The 23,602-nt window shown below is 39.3% G+C and overlaps 1 protein-coding gene across 1 annotated transcript in view; it reads left to right on the forward strand.

Moving 5' to 3' along the window:
* ZNF277 (zinc finger protein 277) overlaps positions 1 to 21,490 on the forward strand; it is a 53,187-nt gene extending 31,697 nt beyond the window's left edge. Inside the window, 11 exon segments of the mRNA XM_042470088.1 lie at positions 90 to 172; positions 3,154 to 3,245; positions 6,133 to 6,243; positions 9,861 to 9,993; positions 15,148 to 15,215; positions 16,974 to 16,990; positions 16,993 to 17,016; positions 17,019 to 17,065; positions 18,682 to 18,724; positions 19,210 to 19,384; positions 21,147 to 21,490. Of these exon segments, the coding sequence (XP_042326022.1) occupies positions 90 to 172; positions 3,154 to 3,245; positions 6,133 to 6,243; positions 9,861 to 9,993; positions 15,148 to 15,215; positions 16,974 to 16,990; positions 16,993 to 17,016; positions 17,019 to 17,065; positions 18,682 to 18,724; positions 19,210 to 19,384; positions 21,147 to 21,339 (986 nt within the window). The 3' untranslated portion in view covers positions 21,340 to 21,490.
* Positions 21,491 to 23,602: the final 2,112 nt, after the last annotated feature.

Raw genomic sequence — 23,602 nt, forward strand, 5'->3', positions numbered from 1 at the left:
GACCTAAAATATAAATAAAATGAAGCATAATAGAGGGTTTTAGTATATGTACACAAGTAATAAATATTTATTCTGTAATCTTCTAACAGAGGTCCAGGACAATTATTTTCTTTTATGTGATGCTTTACCTGAAGACAGAGCACTAAGGGAGAAGCTCCAGCAGCAGAGACTGGTAAGATGTGATTTTGCTTCCTAGAGGTCTCTGGGGGTTATGATTCTCCATTTTCCTGAATTCTCTCTTTTTTATTTCCTGGCTACGTTTAGAAGAGTGCTGGGGGGCCCTCAGGTGCACATGTGCACACACAGGCTTCATACTGCTCTTAGGCCACTCGTTCTCAACCCAGATATGGTCTTCCATAGTAACAGTAGTAGTGAGGAGAAGGAGGAGGAGGGGGAATAAAAAGCACTTGGTTATAGATTGGATCCTAGTAGTAGGCTTGCTGGGTTGCCTTGGGATGTTATGTCCCATTCTCTACTCTTCTACAAAAGAGGAATTGCTGCAATCTATCAATTTAACATTCACAGAGGCAGCTTGCAGGTGCTTATCAGTAGAGGTTCTCCATCAAACAACAGAACAACAGAACTTCCCTTTGAAGGAAGAAGATCTAGAACTAGATGAAGTTCAACAAAGAAGTCTCCTTGCTCTCTTTGAACACCTGTGTGAATGTATTTTCCTTAGAGTCTATCACTTTATGACTTGCAATGGAATGGGATGAGCACCATTCAGTGACAGTTCATGAGCAAACCTTGTAAACCTTGGTGTGATTCTGGCACAAAGACAACCCTGAAATGGCACTAGGATCCAATCTATAACCAAGTGCTTTTTTGGACTAATCACATAAACTTTTTGTGATGGAATTATGGCAGAACTGATGGGTATTAAGAAAGCTCCATGGTGTTTCTTCTTTCGTAGATACCAGTGCCTTACTTTTTTGCAGATACTTAGAACTGGCAAGAATAGCCTGTTATCCAGTAGGTTATCCACCTTCTTTGAAAAGAAATTGAGGTTGTCAGAATAAAATAGATGGGGCTAGTAGAACATCATTATCATTATTATTATTTTTACTATCACTACTACAACTACTACTATTTCTTACCCTCCTCTCCCCAGGCGGGGAATAAAAACAGACCAACAAATATGTATCAGTTAAAACACAACTTCAGTTAATACATGCATCAGTTTAAAAGAACAGACAAGATACATGTGTATTAAAACAATCTACTTTTAAAATCCATTGTTTAAAATTTGCAGTTTTAAAAATCATCTGGACAGGCCTACCAGAAGAGATCAACCATCAGTGCTGTTTTAATTTCAGAGTAGGGTTGGGCATAAAGTAGATTGGGAAGTGCTGATAGATTTTTGCAATCCTTTCAGTATGTCAGCAATGGATTCCAGTTCCTAGTTGTTTAACAGTAACCATTGTCAGGGGTAATTTAAACTCTTAGCATTCTGAATCTGCAATAATTTAGGTGTAATTTGGTACATTCAGGCCAGCCCAATCTATGGCATATGGGGAACAAGAGGGCTCCTCCCTCTTAACCACCATTTTGTATATGCTGCTGAGATTCTAATAAAACAGCAAAAGAGGTCCCCAAAGGCTAAGTCTTTATTCTCCTGCACTGGAAGACAAAATGTCTGGCACACGTGGAAGGAGAGCAAAAGCCGTAGCAGCAACACGGGTGTGCTTTAATTATCTATCTGTTTCCTGCCAAAGTGCTTAACAATGTGTGAGAGAGAACAGATACCAAGGGCCTTTAAAAAAAAGGAGGGCATGCTCAGTTTAATAGCCCTGGGCCACAAAACAACTGGATTTCCCCCCTAGTGTAGAATATATAATTATTTATGTCCAAAGCAATTCTCAGTCATAAGTGCTCTACAATTCTCATTCCATTCATCTCTTTATGGTGACAAGGAAACTAAATATCTTTGCAGCTCCCATTTTCTCACTTCAAGCCCTCTCTTGTTACTTAAGTGTAAAATATAAATGATTTCTTGCTTCAGTTTCTCTTGTGGAAAGGATACCCCCTAGACTCTCTCTTTCTCACTTCACTTGCCTGAAGCAATATGGAGCTGCATATTAGAAGCACTCGGCAGTAAAAATGCAGCTTTTATTTAAATTGGAAGAGAAAATCCCCAGAAACAGACATGGAAATATGATCTTTTTTAAAATACTGTAGGAGATCTGTTGGGAATAAGTGATAAAATATATATATTTTTGCTGTAAGCTTTAAATCTATATTATTAATTTTTTTTCCAAAAGAAGTACATTCCCTATTCCCTTTATTCACACAAATTCAGGAGTCCTTAACAATCATGTTGACTTATCTGCAGGAAAGGATGTTATGCTTTTTATGGACCAAGTCATCTAGATTTTTTTCTTTTATGTCATACAATTTTTTTTTACTACTGTAATGGCCTTGTTTTGGAGAAAACACATTTTCCCCATTATATTAAAACTGTCCTTGGTTAGATCTGCCTTTAAATCTTTCTGTTTTGGCTGGATGGCCATCTGTTAGGGATGCTTTGATTGTGAGTTTCTGTGTGGCAGGAAGGGTTGGACTGTATGGCCTTTGTGGTCTCTTCCAACTCTTCCTCCATGCAATCAGAATATTTAAAATTAGTAATAGGAAAGAAGGTAGCGTTTTCAAAATACTCATAAGCCTGTTTCCCCTGTTGTTCATTAACTTGAAAAATAGTGGCCATGGTTGCAAACCAAAGAATCTTGGTGCACTAGTGACAATCAGCATGCAAGTGAATTGTTTCTTTATTGTGTCCTCCAGATATGGGTGCTTTTTCTTCTGTGGGTTGTTTCTCTCCCAACAAGCCAGATAAAGAAACCTAAAATAAATCTTGGATTTCTCCCCCTCTAGTTGATTGGGAAAGAAATGAAGCAGAGAACACAAAGCACCTATGTTTGGAGTGATATTTTTTTTAACATTCCACTTTGCAGCATAGACTAGCATATTTCTCATTCATTGTAAACTGAGGTTTCCAACTGTCTTTTTAGCTTGCTATATTGCGCAAATAAATTGTGACTATTAAACTTAATGGGAATAATAAAGTAAATAAACTTATTGGGAATAATTATCTACAAAGCTTTGTAGTTTCTTTATGATGACAACATATCTTTTCCCCACCTTCCTATTCAATAGAGAGAGATTCTGGAACAACAACAGCATGAAAGATATGATGCAAACTTTCATGGTACATGTATGTTCTGTGACAAAGAATTTACTGGTAACAGGTTGGTACTGAATGATCTTATTTTCATACATTCTAACATCACAAAACTGTAGATATAGGAGAAGTGTCATAGAATAGTTTGTGATAACATGACTGAATCAATTTTTAGATCTAATATGAATTGGCTTGGATTACCCTATATTTATGCTGGAGGAAACCATTTAGACTGGGATTCCATGAACGGTTATCCTCTAAATACGTGGAACTAGAGCTCATGTCATTTCCAACCAGCATGGTCCTGCTGTCTGGAGATGATAAGGGTTGTAGTCCAACACATCTGGAGGGCTCCAGGTTAGACGAAGCTAATATAATCTCACCAAATACTTCATTGAAGCCATTGACAAAGCATAAGCAATGTATATGTGCAATATGTATCTTCTGTTCTTCTTCACACCTGCCCAGTAAATAGCTAAAGCAAGTATAGGGAAGCAGAAATTTTAAAAGACAGTTCTTATCAGAACAGTACTGTCTCCAAAAATCCAGGATTACAGGATTCATAGTCCAAAACATCTAAAGACACCAAGTTGCTTTTTGGTAGCATCTGAAACTAGAACTTGCCTTTAATCCAAGGTTTATGGCAGGGAATTCTATACATTTAGTTACATGGTGTCTGGTAAAGGTGCTTTTATGTTTTCATTGCTCAGATTTACGGTCTCAGCTTTTAATATATAAGAAGTGATGAGACACACAGAGAGGGAGAGATTTTCCTCCATACCATGTATAATGTTGTAAATTTCTATTGTATTGTCATTTTGCCTTAAGGCATATTCTTTTCTTGACTAAAAAGCTCCAGCTACTTAGTTTACAAAACAGGGAAGTACAGCTAAGAGTTGCTGTTGTGTATTTTCAAGTTGTTTCCAACTTATGGCAAGCCTGTCACAGGGTTTTCTTGGCAAGATTTGTTCTGAGGAGGTGCATAGAGAGATCTCTTAGCACCTTTGAGACTAACTGAAAGAAAGAAGTTGTTAGCATGAGATTTTGTAGACTTCACTCTATTTCCTCAGATGCATTTCCTCAGATCCAAATGCATCTGAGGAAGTAGACTGAAATCTACAAAAGTTCATGCTGCCAATTTCTTTCTTTCAGTTAGTCTCAAAGGTGCTACAAGATCTCTCTACATACTGATTCTACAAACTAACACAGCTATATCTTTGTGTTCTGAGGAGGGTTTGCCATTGCCATCATTTGAAGCTGAGGGAGTGTGATTGTCTAAAGTCACCCCATAGGTTTCCTAGTCAAGCAGGATTCGAACCCTGGTCTCTAAAGTTATAATCTAGCACTTAAACCAGACACTAGCTGATTTTTAGGCCACATATTATTAACATCGGCATACATGGGCAGATGGGCTAATAAATATATCTGTGGGGTATTAGTTGATTTCTCAGACTGGCACATTTGAGCAGTGCCTTGCTCTGCCACCACTACCCTCCACTAAATTCTGCATCTGCAAGAATTTTGCATGGCAACATTATGTATGGCATCTGAGAGTAGCAGCTCTTTCTGCCCTAGCAGTGCTGGATGGTGCTGTTCTGCTACTAAAATCCATGAACTGGCTTATGATGCCAACACAATGACATAGATCAGAGATATTTGCATTAATCACTTCTTTGCCCCATATTATGAACATTAGCCTGTGTAGTGGTTTATTGGATCATACCTCAAATATTCGTTACATATTTATAGCTCAGAAGACTTTGAGAACTCGAAGAAAGAAGATAACATATTCTACAAAAATGGGGAACTTCTGACATGTTAGTTGGAAGCAGCATAGAGGCCATGAAGGCCACCAGCTGTTCTGTCATGTACTACTCCCTTAAAAACCATCCCACCAGCAATTTCTGGACATACAGTGGTGCCTCGGGTTACGAAATTAATTCGTTCTGCCGCCGCTTTCGTAACCCGAAAAGCATTCGCAAGCCGAAATGCCATAGGCGCTAATGGGGAAAAGCCGCGATTTCGTGCGAAAAAGCCGAAAAAAGCACCAAAAATTTTTTCGTAACCCGAAAAAACATTCGTAACCCGGAACAATTATTTCCTATGGGATTTTTTCGTATCCCGGAAATTTCGTAACCTGGGTATTTCGTATCCCGGGGTACCACTGTACTACTATACAAGGACTGCCACTCCATCACACTGAATCTCAACTCTTAATCCTCCCCTTTCCTCTCCTTTTCCCTGCATTCAGCAAATGCCATCCCCAGTCTTTGCAAGTTGTCCTCCCCTGTTTTATAAAATCAACTTTGGAACTTATCTTTGCATGCCAGGGTTCTTAGCCTTAAAAAAATGTGTCCTGTCTTATGTTATTACTATGGCTATTGTTTTACTACAAACTGAAAGTAAGTCTTCCCGCCTCTACCAAAATCTTTGTCTCCTTGCTGAAATCTGAAGTGGCACCCTGATGAACAATTCGAATATTTATCAGTTTTGGGGTGTCTTGATATGCTACAATGAGATGGCAGTGAGTATCCTGAGAAACAGTACATTTGCTTCTACAGTGGCACAAGACAGCTTTTGCTGGTAGAAGGCTAAACATTGCTGTTTACTTATTATTTGGTTTTATAGGTCTGAAACTAGCATTTCCCTCAGTCAAAAGCAAATAATTTCTAGCAGCAAAATAAAAGTGTAGTGGCTTAACATATGTGTTGATAGTGTTTAATGTCCTGTTCATACAATTCTGAGTATTTAGAGAACCTTCAAACACACACTTTGGGCTTTCTTCCTCTCCACATGACAGTCTTTGCAGTGAACAGAGACACACTGGCCAAGGGGAAAACCACAATAATTTTAATAATGCGCCTGATTTTCAACACTAGCCTTTCTCAGAAAGCACAAGTTTCAAGCTGCCTTTAAAATGCCTTGAAGGAAGTGTCTTTTGAAATTTTTTGCAGGTCACTCCTCCTTAATCATATGGCAAATGATCATGCATTCAATATTGGACTGCCAGACAACATTGTAAACTGTAAGGAGTTTTTGGATCTTATACAGAAGAAACTTGACAGGTACATGAGTATCCTGGGTTATTGTCTTTCAGCCATTTTGCTGTCATTCTAAGAAACAGGTTTGTATCATGAGCAGCTTCCTAGAGACTTGCTGGAATAGAAAGGAAGATTATTTGTAGCAACAGAGGAAAAGGACTCTGGGGAAGAGGAGCCAGACTGTGAGGAGATGAGACATTGACATAGGTGGACTTTATTCTAATTATCATCCAGCTGACATCTTTGTACCCAGTAAGGACCCAGAAAATACTGCAAGTCAGAGATAAATTCTAAGCTTTCGTTGCACACAGCAGCTTGATATCTGTGATGTTGGTTAAATTATATTGTGGTTTGTGTTTCTATATTGGATTTATGATGCTCAAAAGTAAGTGGGTTTAGAAGAGTGTATGAAGCTTTCCTGACTAGAGTATAATATTGAATCAATTTGTACAGTCAGCCTGCCACATTCACAGGTTTTAGATTTGCAGTTTTGACCATTTGCGACTTTGTATATGCTGCTTAACAAGGACAACCTCTTCACCCCGCTGCTCCTCACCCTTTCTCCCAACAAGCCAAAACCAACACTGTACATTCCCTGCTTTGCCAAACTTTGCATCCTCCTTATTTCCAAAGACCTTCCCTTTGCCGTTTTTTGGGGGGGAGAGGGGGTTCGGGCTATGTTCTAGAAGAGTTTGTTTCTAACATTTTGCCAGCATCTGTGACTGGCATCTTCAGAGAATGCTGGCACGGAAGTGAGTGGTGTGTGTGTGTGTGTGTGTGTGTGTGTACACACACACACACATTGTGACCCTGGGTTGGGAGGAGTGATTTCCATATTAATCTGTGTATTGTTCTGTTGTTGAATGGCAAGGCCTCAGGGTGGGAGGCTATGCAAAAAGGATTTGTGTCTGTTTAATTGGAGATCTATTGTTTGTTGGCGTGGTCCTATCAGGTCAGAATGCACAGGGAAGCCATTGAAAATCCACAAGCACTTCACAAACAACTTCAACAGGAAAGAAGAAACCCTTACGGTTAGCAAGTTAGGCTACCAGTCCTGAAAAACACTAAAATCAAAACACAGCAAATGCAAATGAAAACCACCCAGGTTCAGGGGTTTTCAAATAACTGAATAATAATAAATTTACATGTTATTCCATAGGTTTACCTCAAAGTTCGATGCACTTGGCATATTGTAATTCATGTTTCTTTAGCCATTCCAAAAAAAAAAACAATCCAGATGTTTGGTCACTGAAATACTCTCTGCTACTGCTATCATCTTTAAGTCATTAAAAAAGTTTCTTCCTTTCAAAAAAAAGGAAATAGTTAATAGGGTGGATGGTCTATGCACTCAGATCCCAAATTCTTCAAAACATCCATCATCTTGCCAGCCCTGCACGCCATTGCACTGTCCTGCAAAGAGAGAACATCTTTCCACAGCTTCCCTCACAATTTTTCTTTCCATGTCTCCTTTAAGCAGCACGGCAAGTTACACTAGTATTCTGCATTAATTGTTTGGCCCTTATTATTATTATGCTTTATTTATATAGCACTGTAGATTTGCACAGCACTGTAAATACAAACAATAAAATAGATAAAAGTAAGCCTGCCCATGATGTACAACCTAAGAAATAATGGCATAATACATATAAATAATACATAACAATACAGGAAAGGGTTCAGCAGAACAGGCAACAAATTAAAAGCGTCAAATAGCAAATAATAGTCACGCAATGCCTGGGAACGCTTCTATGAACAGGATGGTCTTCAACTCAGTTTTGAAACTAGTTAAAGAAGTGGGGGAAGGAGATTCCAGGAGTGAGGTGCAGCAAGTGTATCTACCCTTCTGTAGATAGTCACCAAAATACCTTCCTTATCCCAAAAAACTGGGGTCATAACCTTTGCTGCTGACCTTTGGTTCTTGAATTTCTTTGGCCATGGAGAACCCAGCTGCTGCCATTCTTCAGTTTATGTAACTGATCAACAGTGTGGAGTTATTCTTATACCCCTTCCTTCCATGGCTTCTGATTTTGGCACTCTATATTTTTGTTCAGAGCATAATTGTGTAATGTGTAAGGGTCTTCATTTGTGTAAGTACTCGATATGTGGAAAAAGAACTAGATGTACTTAATCTCAGTTAATAGAAAATTACATTTTATATCTTTTCAAAGAGCATCTGGTAATTGAGTAAGAAAGATAAAAGGTCTTTGTGCTTTAGGCTACAAAAGGAAGGTAAATGTATTGTAGGTTAGTTGAATAGGTAAAGGGACAAATCTAGGTCTGGCAAAGTTGGCAGGGCTCTCCAGATGCAATCATTCTCTAGTTAGGGCAAACTGCAAGTAACTGAGTGTAAGCATGTACATATGTATACACTACAGATGAAAATTAGTTACATTCTTCTTGTTGCATTTACGGTATCTAGTTACTGTACGTTCTTTTTTTAGACTATCTGAAAGACCATACTTCCCCATACAAACCTGTCACGGTTTTAAGATCTACAAGGGAGGACTTTCTCTCGGTCCCACCACTGACATAGGCTTATTTGGTTTGGACATAAGAGAGAGCCTTCTCTGTAGCCCACCCTCTGAAATTCCCTTCCATGGGAGGCTAAGATGACCCTCTTCCTGCTGTCATTCCTTGGCAGGCAAAGACCTTTTTATTTAAGCAGGCTTTTAATGTGTAAGCAGGGAGGCTACTTACTGGAATGTGTGTTTTAATTTATTTTTTAACTTGTCCTTTAAATGATTTTATACTGTTGATGCAATTATTTTTTAACTGTTTTTGAGGGTTTATAGTTAAGTTCTTTTAATCAGTTCTCTTTGAGAGCTCTCTCCAGTCCCACTTTGGGAGAAAGGTGGCATACAAATGAAAGAAAGAAAATTCTTTGAATCTTATAGGACTATAGAATTTCATTGTGATTCCTACTCAGGCAATAGAAATAGACTGTTACATAGGATATTTTCACTTGGCCCTCTTTTAATGCTAAGGAGAGTCATTCAGCCCAAAGATATCTACAGTTTGTATTACTGAACTTCTTGATGTTCTTCCACAGTATAACACTCTTATAGTAAGCAGCCTTTTTAGTAATACTCTTTACATACTAAGTCTGTCTGCAGTTTCAGCATGGAAGGTCATTCCTGTCCCAGACTGAATAATGCCAGTAGCTAAAGCTAAGTAGTTCTGCCTGTTGAGCTCCTAGTGGTTTTAAGCTTTGAAATTGATCTCTTCTAAATTAAAAATATCAGTTTCACAGCATTTCCCTCACTTTTCTGAGTGTATTTTTCCTCCTTGGTCCCCTGTTCTGAGCTGTACAACTTAAATACTACACAAGGATGTAATACAGAAAAGTACTTAAAGTAATGATAGCTGTGTAACTGAGATGGCCAATTCCAATAAATCAGCAATCACATAAATGCTATAAAACCAGACAAACGTTTAACAACATTGATCTGATTTTGTATGTTTATGTCCAATATGTCTTTGTATACACCTCAGATAACTGTTTTCCTTGGGGGTTCTTTAAATATAATTTTCTGGTAAGTCCACATTTTGAGACTACTATTTCTCATCATGCTTTGTCTGCTAAAGTAACTGGCTGATTGCTTATAGTATAGCTTTCATAGCCATTTGTTTTTCCCCTTTAGTTTGCAGTGCTTATACTGTGAAAAAATATTTCGAGATAAGAATACACTCAAGGATCACATGAGAAAGAAGCAGCATCGCAGAATCAATGCCAAAAATAGAGAATATGACAGATTTTATATTATTAATTATCTGGTAAGATGTATGTTTGTTTTTAATAAAATAAATGTTGCACTATTTCCCAGGTCAAAATTACTTTTAAGGTATAAAACAACATGTCAGCAGTAAAAAGCAGCAATCATTAAAATTGCTTAGTTACGGATGAGCAGTTACAATTCACAACAGTTTCTGCAAAAAGCAAGTTCAGGTAACCAGTAAATAAAGTAAATGAAGTCCCATTTAACAAGCAGTCCACAGGGAAGCCAGACATTTTCTGAAGGAAGAGAATTGACAAAGACTATGTCCTGAAAAGCTCCTGTCTCACATCATAGAGCTGATCATAACGTCTGGGCACATTCCTATAGGTGTAACAGTGAGCTACAGATGAATCTGAGCCCAAAATCTGGGACAGGGAAATATGGGAGGGTTGTGGGAAAAACCAGCCAGAGAGTGGCAGATGATATGAGATGATAGTGGTGAACAGACCCATCTTCATTACATGGGCTATCATGGCTATATTAAGTCCCATTTCCTGGTGTTGATGCTGCCACTGCAGCTACTTCCCCCTTCTACTGTTCTTTTTCTTCTTTTTACTATAATAAAGTTCCAGGTGGACTTGGTCATTCACAGGGAGTACTACCCTGTCTTAAGACTGGTTGTTCACCTACATTGTACAGTATTCATCAGGATTCCCTACCCACAACCATATCTAGATAAAGCTTTGGTCTGTTTTCCTTCATTTATTTCTGTTAGATTTTAGTTTTTTAAAAAAGGATCAAAAAGGCACAGATGAGATTTGGTGAATCTCCTTAGCAGAGCTTTCTGCAGGAAAGCATGAGAAAATAGTAAGACCAGCCACACCAACCCCCACTCATGTTTCTTATACCAGTAAAAGATGAAACAGAGTCTTCATTTAAAATAACATAACAATAGTTTTACTCACAAATCTTGTGCATAGTTCATATACACTGGCACAACTTCATAATGAGGATAAAAAGAATAGAGCATCTAAATGCTACTTAGCAGAAAGTATTTAAAAAGAGCTTATTCAGCATCCTAAAATAAGCATGCTGAAGAGAAACAAACAAAATGGAGTCTGAGACAAAGAAAGGTGTGCTCTCTGGAGGAAAAGAAGGCATGTGTGTAACTCAAACAGGAAATTACCATAAACATGCATAGTTACGGTTCTAGAAGGTCTCAGCATGCAAAAGGTGCTATACCCAACAGTTTCAAAGCTGGCTCAGAACACCTAATCTGAGCCTTCCAAGCCTCTCTAGGATTTGTAGGTGAAAATGAGAGGTAGAAGTATGTGCATTTGGATTAAACCTCCAAACGCCTTCTCCGAGTAACCATGTAGATGTTGGAGACAGAACCTTGAGGTACTTAAAAAGCCAGGATGGATGGTGCAGAACAGGCGTTCTCCAATACTGTTAAATGTGGAAAACTGCTATGAACAGAAATGGACTGAAGAAGCCATTTTGGTAAGTAAAGCTATTGCTGTATAGCACTGTGGTAAGACTATGGCCCCATACAGACAGGCCAAAATAAAGCTGTTTCGGGCCTCTTTGGAGATATGCTGTTTAAATGATGCATGCGCCCTAAGAGTCCAGAAGCCACGTCAAAGCCACAATCCAGTCCTAAGGACTGGAGCACAGTTTTGGTGCAGCTTCCAGACTCTTAGGACACATGCATCATTTAAACAGCATACCTCCAAAGTGGCCCAAAACAGCTTTATTTTGGCCTGTCTGTATGGGGCCAAAAACACACACTTGTTTCTCTTCCCAGTTATTAAATATACAGAAGCACTGTCTTTTGTTTGATATCCTTCCCCATTTATGTTTCCATACATAAGTAACGGGTAGTGTGTGGCCCTCCTGGTGTTGTAAATCTGCCCCCATCTTCTTTCACCATTGGCATGCTGGCTGAGGCTCATTAGAGCCATAGTTCCAAGAACAATTATAGTACACAGCTTTCGCCACCCCTGCCATAAGTAGTGTTTATCCAAGCAAGCCTTCATGATAGTGTGAACCTGAGTTCCCTGAGGCAAACAGCTCTAGCTGTGTCAGTTTCCCACTCCCCATTAAATTTCTCCTTCTTTTTCTACTGGGCTACACTGACATTAGATGTGTAGCCTTGTATCACTCACGATTGCCACCTGGAAGCATTCAGGGGCATGAACCTGTGTGAGTGAATTTCAAGAAGGCAAATGTAAAAACTATTGCTTTATGCAAAGATTTCTTTTGGAATAAATATTTGTCAAAACAAATAGCCATTACTGTATGCAAGTAATAAGTGTGTAATATATTGGTGTCCTGAATGTAGTGTAATCGATTATATTTGTGGTTTATAGCTTAGGAGGGCTGCTGTTGTTCTGGAGCAGTTTGTGTGTTCATGTGTCATGTTTCATGATCTCCCCTGCATTACCGCTCCCCAAGGGCCAATTTACAAATGGCTTAGATGTTGTACAACATGCCCGATCACAAAAGCAAGCCTGTATACGAGCCTGAACGTCCACACACAAGCCCTCCTTTCATCCCCATGTATCTGCCCCATCATGAGCATGGTGGGGAATTGTATAGCCTTTGGGTTCTTGTCTCTTTATCCTCCACCTGGATATTCCGATGGGACCAGACAGTTGGGTGAATTGGTCCTGGTGGCTTTTCATTTCCCTAGTGGAGGGCAGACGCAAACTATTAAACAGATTAGTGCTTTGTTTGCCTGCACTAGAAACTAACTGGCAAAATTCCCAAGGCTCTTAAGGCAGCTGGAAATGCTCAAAATCTGGTACAGCTCAAACACACACACGCACCAGAATTCATTGCCTATTTTAAATTTTGGATCACTTGATACTATTATATGCTAAGTGACAAGAAGAGAGAGTGAGATCTTTTTTTCCCTTCTGTGTTGCTTTTCCCCAAAGTTAGCTTTCATTAAAATCTAGCAGCTAATTTGCTAGAAGCACCATTCCATAGAAAACTTTGATACTCTGGAGGGGGAAAGAGAATATCCAGGGGTGTTAATGGCTTGCATTGTCTCGCTGTCCTGGCAATGTTAATGAATCCTACTGTACTTGGAGAATGCACCCTAGAGAGTAACATCTCTCTGAATTAATTACAGAATTTCACATCCCTAATCTGTAATGACATCTTGTTAAGGGCTATTCCAGCACTATATGCCAGCACACCATTTACCTGACATGGTGTAACAGCTTTGAAACCTATGAGCGAGAATTAAACACGGATCTCTCTGTTGTTGTTGTTCTTTTAATCCAGGTTGATAAACTACTGCAGTGTTTTGCTATTCCTTGTGTTGTACTTTCAGGTGTTGCTTTCCATTTCTCTCTCTCCCCTTTTGCCCTGGTATTTTTATGTAAAGAAGAAAGATAAGATTGTTAGGATATACTATTGCTAAAATGTCTAGCAGCTTTAATTGTTGTTATATGCCTTAACATTGATCTGAGTTATGAGACCCTATCATAGGATTTCTTGGCAAGGTTGATTTAGTGATTATTAAAAAGAATATGGTGTAGTGATTAGAGTGAAGAGGCTTTTCAAACCTCCACCCAACCATACCGCTTACTGGGTGACTTCAGTTTCACAGTTTAACCTGCTTCACGGGTTCTTGTGAATAATAATGGAGGAAGGGGAATCTATGCTGCTTGAGCTCCTTGGAGGAAAGGTAAGATATAAACATAAATAACTGAATGCTTAGTATTAAAAGCACGCTGTGCTACAAAGGATCTTGGGAAATGGAGAACAAGAAATAATTGGCATGTTCAGGTACGAAGGTACATTCAGAGGAAGGAACTGGCAAAATCTGCTATTTCTTCCCTAAGAAAACCCTAGAAATCTGTGGGCTCCCATAAGTTGGCAAGTGACTTGAGGCACATCACACACATTTAAGAGAGTGAGCTAATGCCCATAGTCGTAGTGAAGAATTATTTGAGGAAGGAGAGTTGTAAAGCTTACCATTTGATGTCAACATTGTCTTGAATATAAAACTTTATTGTTATGTTACGTAAGGTCCCGGGTGTCCTTAGACTTGTTGCTTATCTTTTAGAGTGATAAGTAATGGAAAGTAAAATTTGTATAGGTTTAAACACTGAAAAAAGCTGATTCACCGATGTCTAGAACCATGGTGCTTAGGTTTAAATGTAGTTTTTGATTTTGAGTTGTTTTCTCAGAAATGTTTCAGGATTAATCTTACCTATCCTGAAAGACATATTAATATAATAATTTGTTTTATTTATATACACCTATTCCAAAGTCATATGCGGTGAACAGCAAGTAAGCTAATTAGCAAGTAAGTAATTTGCCCCCAACAGTCTGGGTATCTTTTAGCTCCCCTCGGAAGGATGCAAGCCTGAGCAGCTTGGGCCCTTTTGCTGGTCTTGAACTCGCAACCTGTGGTTTTGAGTGAATGGCTGCAGTACAGGCATTTAACCACTGTGCCGCCCAGGGTTAAATCCCTTTCATATATTTTCATCTCTTGGAATTATTGAGAATTTAAGACAGGCGAACTTAGCAAAGGTAATCTTTTTAAAATGTTGTGGCACATCAGGTTCCCCCCCCCCACCAGACGATCACAAAGCCCATTTACCAATCAGCAAAACAACTCATTCAGAGCTACGCAAGAAATTTGATACTTAAATGGAGCTTCCTTTCAAATGATTAAATCTTAAAGTGTTACTCATTCTATTATAGGAACTATTTTCCTATGTTTTATTTGTTGCATATTTTTTGAAGGAATGAGTCTGTTTCTAAGGTTCAAAACATATATTCATGAACACAAAGGGACTAAGGAAACAGATCACCCCAAAGCTGCCCCTGAGAAAGCGGGTTGGGACTGCAGCAACCACACACCATGGCCTCAATCCGCTTTTTGCCAGCCCAAAAGAGGAGGCAAAAAGGCATTTTTTCCCTCCCCACCACAGCTTTTCGGCATTCCTGTGAAATGCCGCATGCATTGCTCACCCCCAAACCGCGCAGAATGCCAGTGTTTCAAGGCGTCTGTTTGAGCTCTAAGTATGTTTCTGGGTCCAAACACTATATTACATGAAATAATGCCATACAAAGAGATGCTTAACATGTGGAATTAGTAGCTGAATATTTCATCTATCACCTAGACGTGCTGTCATGAAAACTTGGACTTTCCTAAGGTAAAGGGGATTTCTGTTTGCATTTTCTTCAGGAATTTGGAAAGTCCTGGGAAGAAGTTCAGTCAGAAGATGACCTGTGAATTGCTGTCCAACCAGGAGAGTAAATTGGGATTTTTTTTTGCTATTTTGGGGCTGGGGAAGTGGGAAATCTGCCTACAGGATGATATGTTTATTGAAACCCTGACGTTCAGGAACAAAGCCGACTTGAGATTAGTGTTTGTGACTAGAGTTTATTGGAGGGATACTTCTGCTCTCTTCCATACCATGTTTTTAATAACTCTCTTCCACCATCAAGTACAATTTCCCCGAAGTAAAATTATAGAGTCCTATACCTTCCCCTGGGTGGGTGTTAGAACAGGGAGATGTGAGCCATCTTTGACTCCTCACTGTGTGATTGCTGCTCAATTAATAAATGCAACAAAGTAAGAAGCTTTTAATGTCACTTCCCATATCACACCTTTGTTTCCCTTTAGTTGTCAGAAAGATATGCTCAGTTTACTATAACTGCGAGCCCTAGAGGGCCCAAGCCAAAGCATGAAAGAGGCAGTTGCCAGAGGACTTGAAAACTCCTCCTTATTGCTAGGGTGACATGTAGTAAATGCCCATCTCAGGTTCTGTACACTCATCCCTCCACATTCACTGGGATTAGGGGCATAAGACCCCATGAATGTGGAAAAACCGCAAAACCACAAAAATCCATATTTTTATCTGAGAGAACACCTCTAGGAACCTCTATGTCTTCCAGTGCAACTCTTGGCAACATCTGCCAACATTGACTATAAGAATGAGCTGAGGAGTCTAAAATGGTTAGTGGAGTGTTCTCTAGGAATCGCCTTCAGGACTTTGGTGAAAGTTTACAGAGTTGCACTGGAGGGACCTGAGTTTTCCTAACAGAACATATAATAAAAACCATTTGATTAATCAAATCCACAAAAGTCAAAGCAACAAATGTAGCAGAAACAGTCAGATGAACCACCTGTGATTATTTTCAAAAATAATAAATCTATAACTTATTAACAAATTTAATAAATAAAATATTTTTAAAATTTTAATATTTAATTTCTTTATTAATTTCTTTATTAACCAAGACAAATAAACATGAATAAAATCAAATCACAAAAACAATACAAAAACTAATACACAAAAATAAACACTTGACTTCTGCTTCCATCTATCTGCTTTCTAAATTAATATATAATTTATCCTATCTACCTACATGTATATTTCATTTTAGCTTCTAATTATAATACAAGAACAATATCTTATATACACCTGTTAGCTTTAGATAAATTATAGCTGACCAAAGATTGGAGAGAAAAATGAGAGGACACGTGTCCAAATGAAACGGCTGTGGATTTCCAGTGTCTTTGGGTAGAACTTGTATGCCTCCTACAAAGGAAGTCCTATGAATTCTGATTCTGCAAAATCTAAAATCACTGTGCTATCAGTCCCTCTAATTACAAACCTTGGTGCAGAGTCCAATATTTACATCCAACATAGGGTAAGGAGAAACAGAGGGGATGTCGGCATTCTTGAGAGAATGGGAAGAGTGCACAAAGATAAAATGTTTAGGGAAAATAAGGGGCCAAACACCTTTTGATAAGGACTGAGCATGTCACTGACTATAAATGCTGCTGTCTGTTGGGAGATAAACTTGAAATCAAGGTAGAGGGTTGACATCTTTGGAAGGGAATGGTTGAGAATTCTTAACAGCATCACTCCACACGCATCAATCCAGTTTATTGAAGTAGATCATTATAGCAAATTTGGCTCCAAGTTTACTGCTTCTCCCGCTTTTTCCCCCAGAAGCAGACACCCATTATAGATGGCTTTTTTAAAATAATTTTTTCCTTTCAAGAGACTGGTCTGACTGGGAGATCATCCTGTTTGTGCCGTTTGCCTCTTTGTGAGAAGCAGACAGACACCAGACAAAGCTGTGTTCACATGGAGGTAGAGACATGGCGCTGGGAATCTGTAGATGCTGCTGGAGTGCAGGTCTCAGCATTATAGCCCACATAGCCCCTTATGAGGATGATGGGGGGTACAGGTGATAATGTCTGGGGAAGTATATGATTCTACTTGGTGTGTGAGAGCTTGCCTTGGAAAATAAGTGGGGTAAACTTTAATTTGTTATTAATGATGGAGGGTGTGTGCGCTAGATTTTACTGATACATACATAGTGATATATACATAGTATTACATCCAAAAGGCACTATATTCTGTTGTATTCTAACGAGCCACAACTGTGATGATCTTTTTAGCTGCTTTTGAGAGAATTACAGACCTTGTGTTCCTTTTAGATCCAGACTTAGGAGCTGTACAGACCGCTTGAAGCACCAGTGTGGGGGCATGGCATTTGGACAACACATGCCTTGACGATAACCCCCACACCAGTGTCACGCCACCCTCCCAACCGCACAGTGTTACAGCACTCGTTTGGTGAGGCATTTATATGACACATGCTGAAAGAACGCCAAAAAATGCCGCTGTGACAGCAAGGGCACCTTTTGCCAGCTCTAAAAGGGAGCAGCAGTTTGCAGTTTCTTTAGAGCGGAAAAAGTGCCATCGGGGCCACGGCGTGCGATTGCTGCAGCCCTAATCTAGCACTGAAAGGGGCATCAGGACACTGCTCTATCAGGGTGGTCTGTAGAGCCCCTTAGTAACACTCAGAACCAACCCAGTGAAAGCAGTGGAATTTGCCCTGCACATTACAGCAAGTCTGCTTTAAGCATGACTGAAGTCTGGAGAGTTTGAAATAATGTTTCGTAATTTAACTCATTCATGTTGTAGTTGTTGTCTTTATTTATATGCCTCCATCAGCATACATGGCACTTTACATGAGTGATTTACAGTTGTTAATTTGACAGTTCCCTCAGTTTTACAATCTAAAAGGCACAACACACAAGAAAAAGGGAGCAGTAGTGGCTGAGATGATTAAGTCAAAGAGATGCAGGCTGCTGTTCTCTCTTTCCAAGGCCACAGCAGTGGCAGTTGGGATGGAGGGAAGACCTTTTATCAGTTGCTTTCGTTAGAGACTTTACTTCATGAACATGATGGCATAGACATTGGATACAGAAAGATCCACTTTCAGTTTCTTATCTTCCCAATTAACACGTTTGGGGAAGCAGGCAAAGATCATGCACAAGAAAGAGTAACATGCTTGGCGAAATCATGGTTTGATTTAGGCTGATACCAATCCCTAACTAAAACTTGAGCAAGCTGCCACCTCGGTAGCTTGCTGTCTTTTTGAACTAGAACCATAATATTTAATGTTGCAGCCCTGCTGTCTTGGGTATTCTGGGGGCTATAGCCCAAAAATAGTAATTGTAAGCACTGTCCCTAACTGAACTTACATACAGGATTTCAAATGCTATTTAGGTAAGGAATCCATATAGTACTGATTTTTCAACTGTGCAAGTTGTCTAATGCTTATTTGTTTAGAATGTGACTGTTTTAATACAAATTGAGTTTAATTCTATTTAAAACATTTAAAAGAATTCATAAGAATTTAAACATTTAAAAGAATTCATAATTAGAAATCTCTCTTCTTTTTTTCATGACCCTAGGAGACTCATGGATTTGACCTGCGAAAAATTAAGTCTGAGCATGGTGAGTAAATCTTGTAGTACTGTAATGGAAACATCTGTTGCCACTGGAAATGTGGCAATTTAGAGGGAAAAATAAAAAAAAATAAAAACTTATTATGCCTCGACCTCTGTGACTTCAAGTAACTGAAAACAAAATGGTAGGTTTGTTCCCTATTGAATATCAAACGGTAGCATCTTTTTGGTGGTTGTGGAGGAACCACTACCACGCCCTCCTATTAAATGTACTAATTATTTTCCCTCTCTAGCAGTGTGTGTGTGTGTGTGTGTGTGTGTGTGTGTGTCTTTTCAGTATCCTTTCTTGTCTATCTTTGCTAGATCATAGATACCTGTTTCATAAAATTGGGAATATGTATTGTATTTTGCATTTTCACAATCACAGTTTTTAATTCTTTAACCCTTGTCTTATTCAAGCAGTCTTGCTTGAGCTGTCTGTCTTCCACTTTTTAAATTTAGCACATTGTTTAAACACTTGTTTTCATTTGCTAGGTTTGAATTTCTATCAACAAGTGAAAGTAGTGAACTTCATTAGGAGAGAGGTCCACCAGTGTCACTGTTACATTTGTCAGGAAAAATTCCCATCAAAAAAGGACTTAGTGAATCATATGGAAGAGACCAAACACATAACATCTTTGCCTGCCCGATGTACGTGGGACCAGCCACAGTAAGCCCACTTTTCTTTGGTGGTATTGGCAGCCAATGCATTATAGTATCTGATAAGCGAGACCTGGATTTTACATTCTTTGCTATTGCTGTATAATGGCAGATTTCATTGTCTTTTCTGCCAACCAGTTGGAAGTTTTGCTTTTCTGAACCATACCTCCCAGAATCCCCATGAAGCAGGACCAGCTAGAACCCCCAGTTAGCATGAGGAATTCTAGGAGATGTCATTTAAAAAGCAATTTTTAAAGCTTCCTCATATAGCCACTTATCTTCAGATTAAAAGAATTGTTCTCCTTGGTTGAAATATGGACGTATTCCCCATCAATCAGGGCATGGCACTCACCGGGTACCGTCAAAGGGCAACTCATTTTCTTTTACAAAGTATATTTTAATTGTCTTTGTTGATGTGAGGTGACCCGAGTATCCACTGAAAACGGCTCTGCAGTGTTAGCGGTGACATCCACAATACACAATGCAATGAAGTGGCAAGAGGTAACTGTTAATCATTCCAAACAGAATAAATCAAGTACACACTTGATCTCCTTCTTAGAAGGGCATCCTACATTGTTATTAGCTTGTATCCTGAAAAAGCCATAAAATCCAGCTAGGATTTCTAATGACAAAATGTACTGGTTTATATGGAACAAACAGATTATAAGGTTTGTGTTGAAGACATTTCCCAATAATGCTTTCATGCTGCTAGGAAATGTGTGTCCATAATGCAACCATGTTGGACAAGCCAATCACACAGTTCTTTCCTGTGTGATTACCATTGTACTACACCAGGTGTGTAGAAATTTGTGGTCTGAAGATCAGATTCAGTTGGCAGACTTTTACCTTTAGGCTTCCATTGAGGCCTCATTCCTCAGGATAGAAGAGTGGGGATAGGATATAGTTACACTTTGAGGCACTGACTGATTTGGGCTTCTCTCATCAACAGAGTGTTGCCTGACTAGACTGTGAGTGAGATCCTGTACTGCAGAGCATAGCATAAAAGTTCTACATACCATCTCTCCTGAACCCCTCTCAGACTCACTGTTGGATTGCTGCAGCCCTCTCTCCCATGGTCATAGAGTGGGTAGTGAAAAGCAGGGGGATTAGAGACAATATCTACTGTGTCTCCATATGGGGGCATAGCCAGATGATTCTCCAATCCCTCCAGCTCACTCTCCAATGGCTGGGGGGGGGACTATTGCATTCGAATCCTGTTGGGGATTTAGTCACTGTGGAGAGAGGAAGAAAATGCTAAAACATACGTAGCTGTGTGTTGGGTTTACACTTGCATGTCACTAGCAGGATGTTGATCAATAGGTGCATTTCAGTCTGTGGGATGTAAATGGAATGTGTTTGTGCACGTTTGTGTGTGAGACAAAGCAGTCCAGGCAAACATGTTGGGGACCACATGCCAGTCGTGGGAGTGACCCTATCCATTGCTGGCATGTGGCCCCCAGCAAGCTAGTTTGAAACCAGTTCAGCCTTTGGAACAAAATAGATTTCTCACCAGCCTGACCAAAAGAAGCGAAGTGCATGTACACCCTCCAACAATGTAGGGTTGTGTCATGAGCATAGCTTGCACAAGTTACTTTTGGGACTATACTTCCTATAATCTTGCTGGCTGGAGTAGTCTGGGAGTTGCAGTCTAAAAATGTAACTTGTCCAGGTTCTGGGTTATGAGGAAACAGTGTAACCCCAGTGCTCCAAAGTATGTAAATAAAGAAAGCCTTTGACTAACTAGGTATTATGTTTCTCTTCCTCCATCTTAGGTATTATTTTCCTACCTATGAAAATGATACTCTTCTCTGTACACTTTTGGATAGTGAGGATGAACTGTCATCGGGAAAGCCAAGAGAGGATGTACCTGTCATTAGTGAGGACATTTCTAACATAGAGGCTTTGAAACAGAGCAGTGTATTAAATCAGCTTCTCTGTGAAGAGATGAATAATGAAGGACCTTGATGTTGAATGTATTTTCTTTTCTTAATATGAAGACAATTACCTTGCAGCAGTATAAAAATTGATTTGGTAATTTATCAGTGTAATTTGAGTCCATGACTGTAATAGACCAATTCTTTGTGAGAAGAACTCAAATAAAAATCAGCATTTTACGTGGGGATAACCTTGTTTTGTTTCGTTTTTCTTTGCTGCTTTTTAAAATGCATGTAAGAGTACAGTCCTATTCACATTTACTAGGGTCCAAAACACCCTGCAGAAATAATCCAGTTTGGGACTGCTTTAACTGCCCTGGCTCAATGCTAGGGATTCTGGGAACTGTAGTTTTGTGAGACATTTAGCTGCCTCTATCAAAGAACATTGGTGCCATGATAAACTACAATTCCCAGGATTTCTTAGCACTGAGCCAGGGCAGTTAAAGTGGTCTCAAACTGGATTATTTCTGCAGTGTGTTTTGGACCTAAGAGAGCTATGAGGTAGGGAAATCCATGGCATGGAAATGTGGCTTCCTAAGCCCTGAAATCTTGCACTTCCCAGGATGGAAACTGTGATGGGAAGGTTTTCCTTCTCAGTCTTCCTATTCCAGTCCACCCCCATTGATAGTAGTAGAAGAGGAAATCACTACTCCAACTCCAGATCTGGAATAGTTCTTTTGTCCCTTGTTGGAAGAGAAAGAGGGCTTTAAATTCAAATCCCAGTACACGGTTGAAATGCCCCTTTTTCTCTGTACTAGTCACAAAATGCACATGGTAGAAGAGTGATTCCACATACAGTATATCAGAGGCCACCTGACTCAAAGTGCATTTTAGGTGCATTTGTTTAGGCTTAATCCCAGGAACACAAATTTAGAATGACAGCCATAGTTCTAGGTAGATGAATAGTTTGTTTAGCTATTATTAGCAATAGAGTGGTGTGGTGGTTTTCTCATCAGACTACAACTCTGGAGACAAAGATTCAAATCCCCACTCAGCCTTGGAAACCCACCAGGTGACTTTGGGCAAGTCACACTCTCTCAGCTCAGAGGAAGCCAAAGGCAACCCTTTCTGAACAAATCTTGCCAAAAAGATCCTATGATAGGATTGCCTTAGGATCACCATATGTTTGAAACAACTTGAAGGAACACAACAATGATGATAAGAAACATATTATTTTACTGGTACAAGTTCAGGGGAAGATTAACTGAACATTTTTAAGGAAACTGTTCCAGTGGCTAGCACTTTATAGCCATCTTTTGCCAGATATAAACAAAAGACAACCTAGGTCCTCACCTATGTGTGCACCATTGCTTGGAATCAGTTTAAGAAAATGGGTCTTCAGTTTCCGTTCAGATAAAATCTATTGTTTAAAGTCAATGTAATATTTATGAGGAAAAAAGAGTGAATTATTCATGTGGAGGCTAAACTCAACATAGAATGTTTCTGAAGTCCAGTTCGTATGTTGTTACCACAGTGTTTGTGCGCTGCTGATTCATGGCGTCTCCCCTTGCTACTTCTTTGGATACAGAAATCATGTTGGCAAGGACAATGATGCGATAACCCAACTGTGATCCTAGTTAAGAGCATAAATGTCCACTATGCATAAGTGATGTCTTGATTTGGGGTAGTGAGAGTACAGCTCAGAGGGAAGGAGGTGGGAACCCTTAGAAAAGGTTGGGTGGGAGGAGGAAGAAAACTGTATGAAATACATGGGGTTGTCGTAAGTTGACAGGCGATTTGAAGGCAAATACATATACACTGTAGAAGATACTTGGAGGAAGAGCTGGAAAAAATGGGAATAATGTAATAGGTAATATTGGAACAGATAGCATGACTATTGCTGCAAAGAAAAGATTTTGAGATAACAGAATCATAGGATGGTTGTTGGAAAGGAAGACCTGAAAAGAAAAGAAATGGGAAAAATAGACTTGGATGGAGAAAGAAGGGGGAAAGAACTATCTTAAGGGTTGTCTGTCACTAAGATGAAAGAAAGCTGCCAGTCAAACTATTCACTACCTGGCAAATAAAATTGAAAACAAAGTAATCCTGGACAGACTAAAAGGGACTGAGCTGTGAGAGGGTAATGTATGTCACAGCACAGTACTGCTGAGCAAGGGAAGAGGAATTTACATATTATTTGAGAATGATTAGAGCTCTGCTTGAAGTAGATGGCTTTGTTGAAAGAACACAGTTTGCAAGTTTGCCTTTGCCTAAGCAATTTCAAATACCAGCCCAAGTGGACTTCAGCAATTTGTAAATTTGCCACACCTTGGTAACAAAGATTATCATTTTGA

This window comes from Sceloporus undulatus, chromosome 5 (genome assembly GCF_019175285.1).
Source record: "Sceloporus undulatus isolate JIND9_A2432 ecotype Alabama chromosome 5, SceUnd_v1.1, whole genome shotgun sequence".
NCBI classification, from domain to species: domain Eukaryota; kingdom Metazoa; phylum Chordata; class Lepidosauria; order Squamata; family Phrynosomatidae; genus Sceloporus; species Sceloporus undulatus.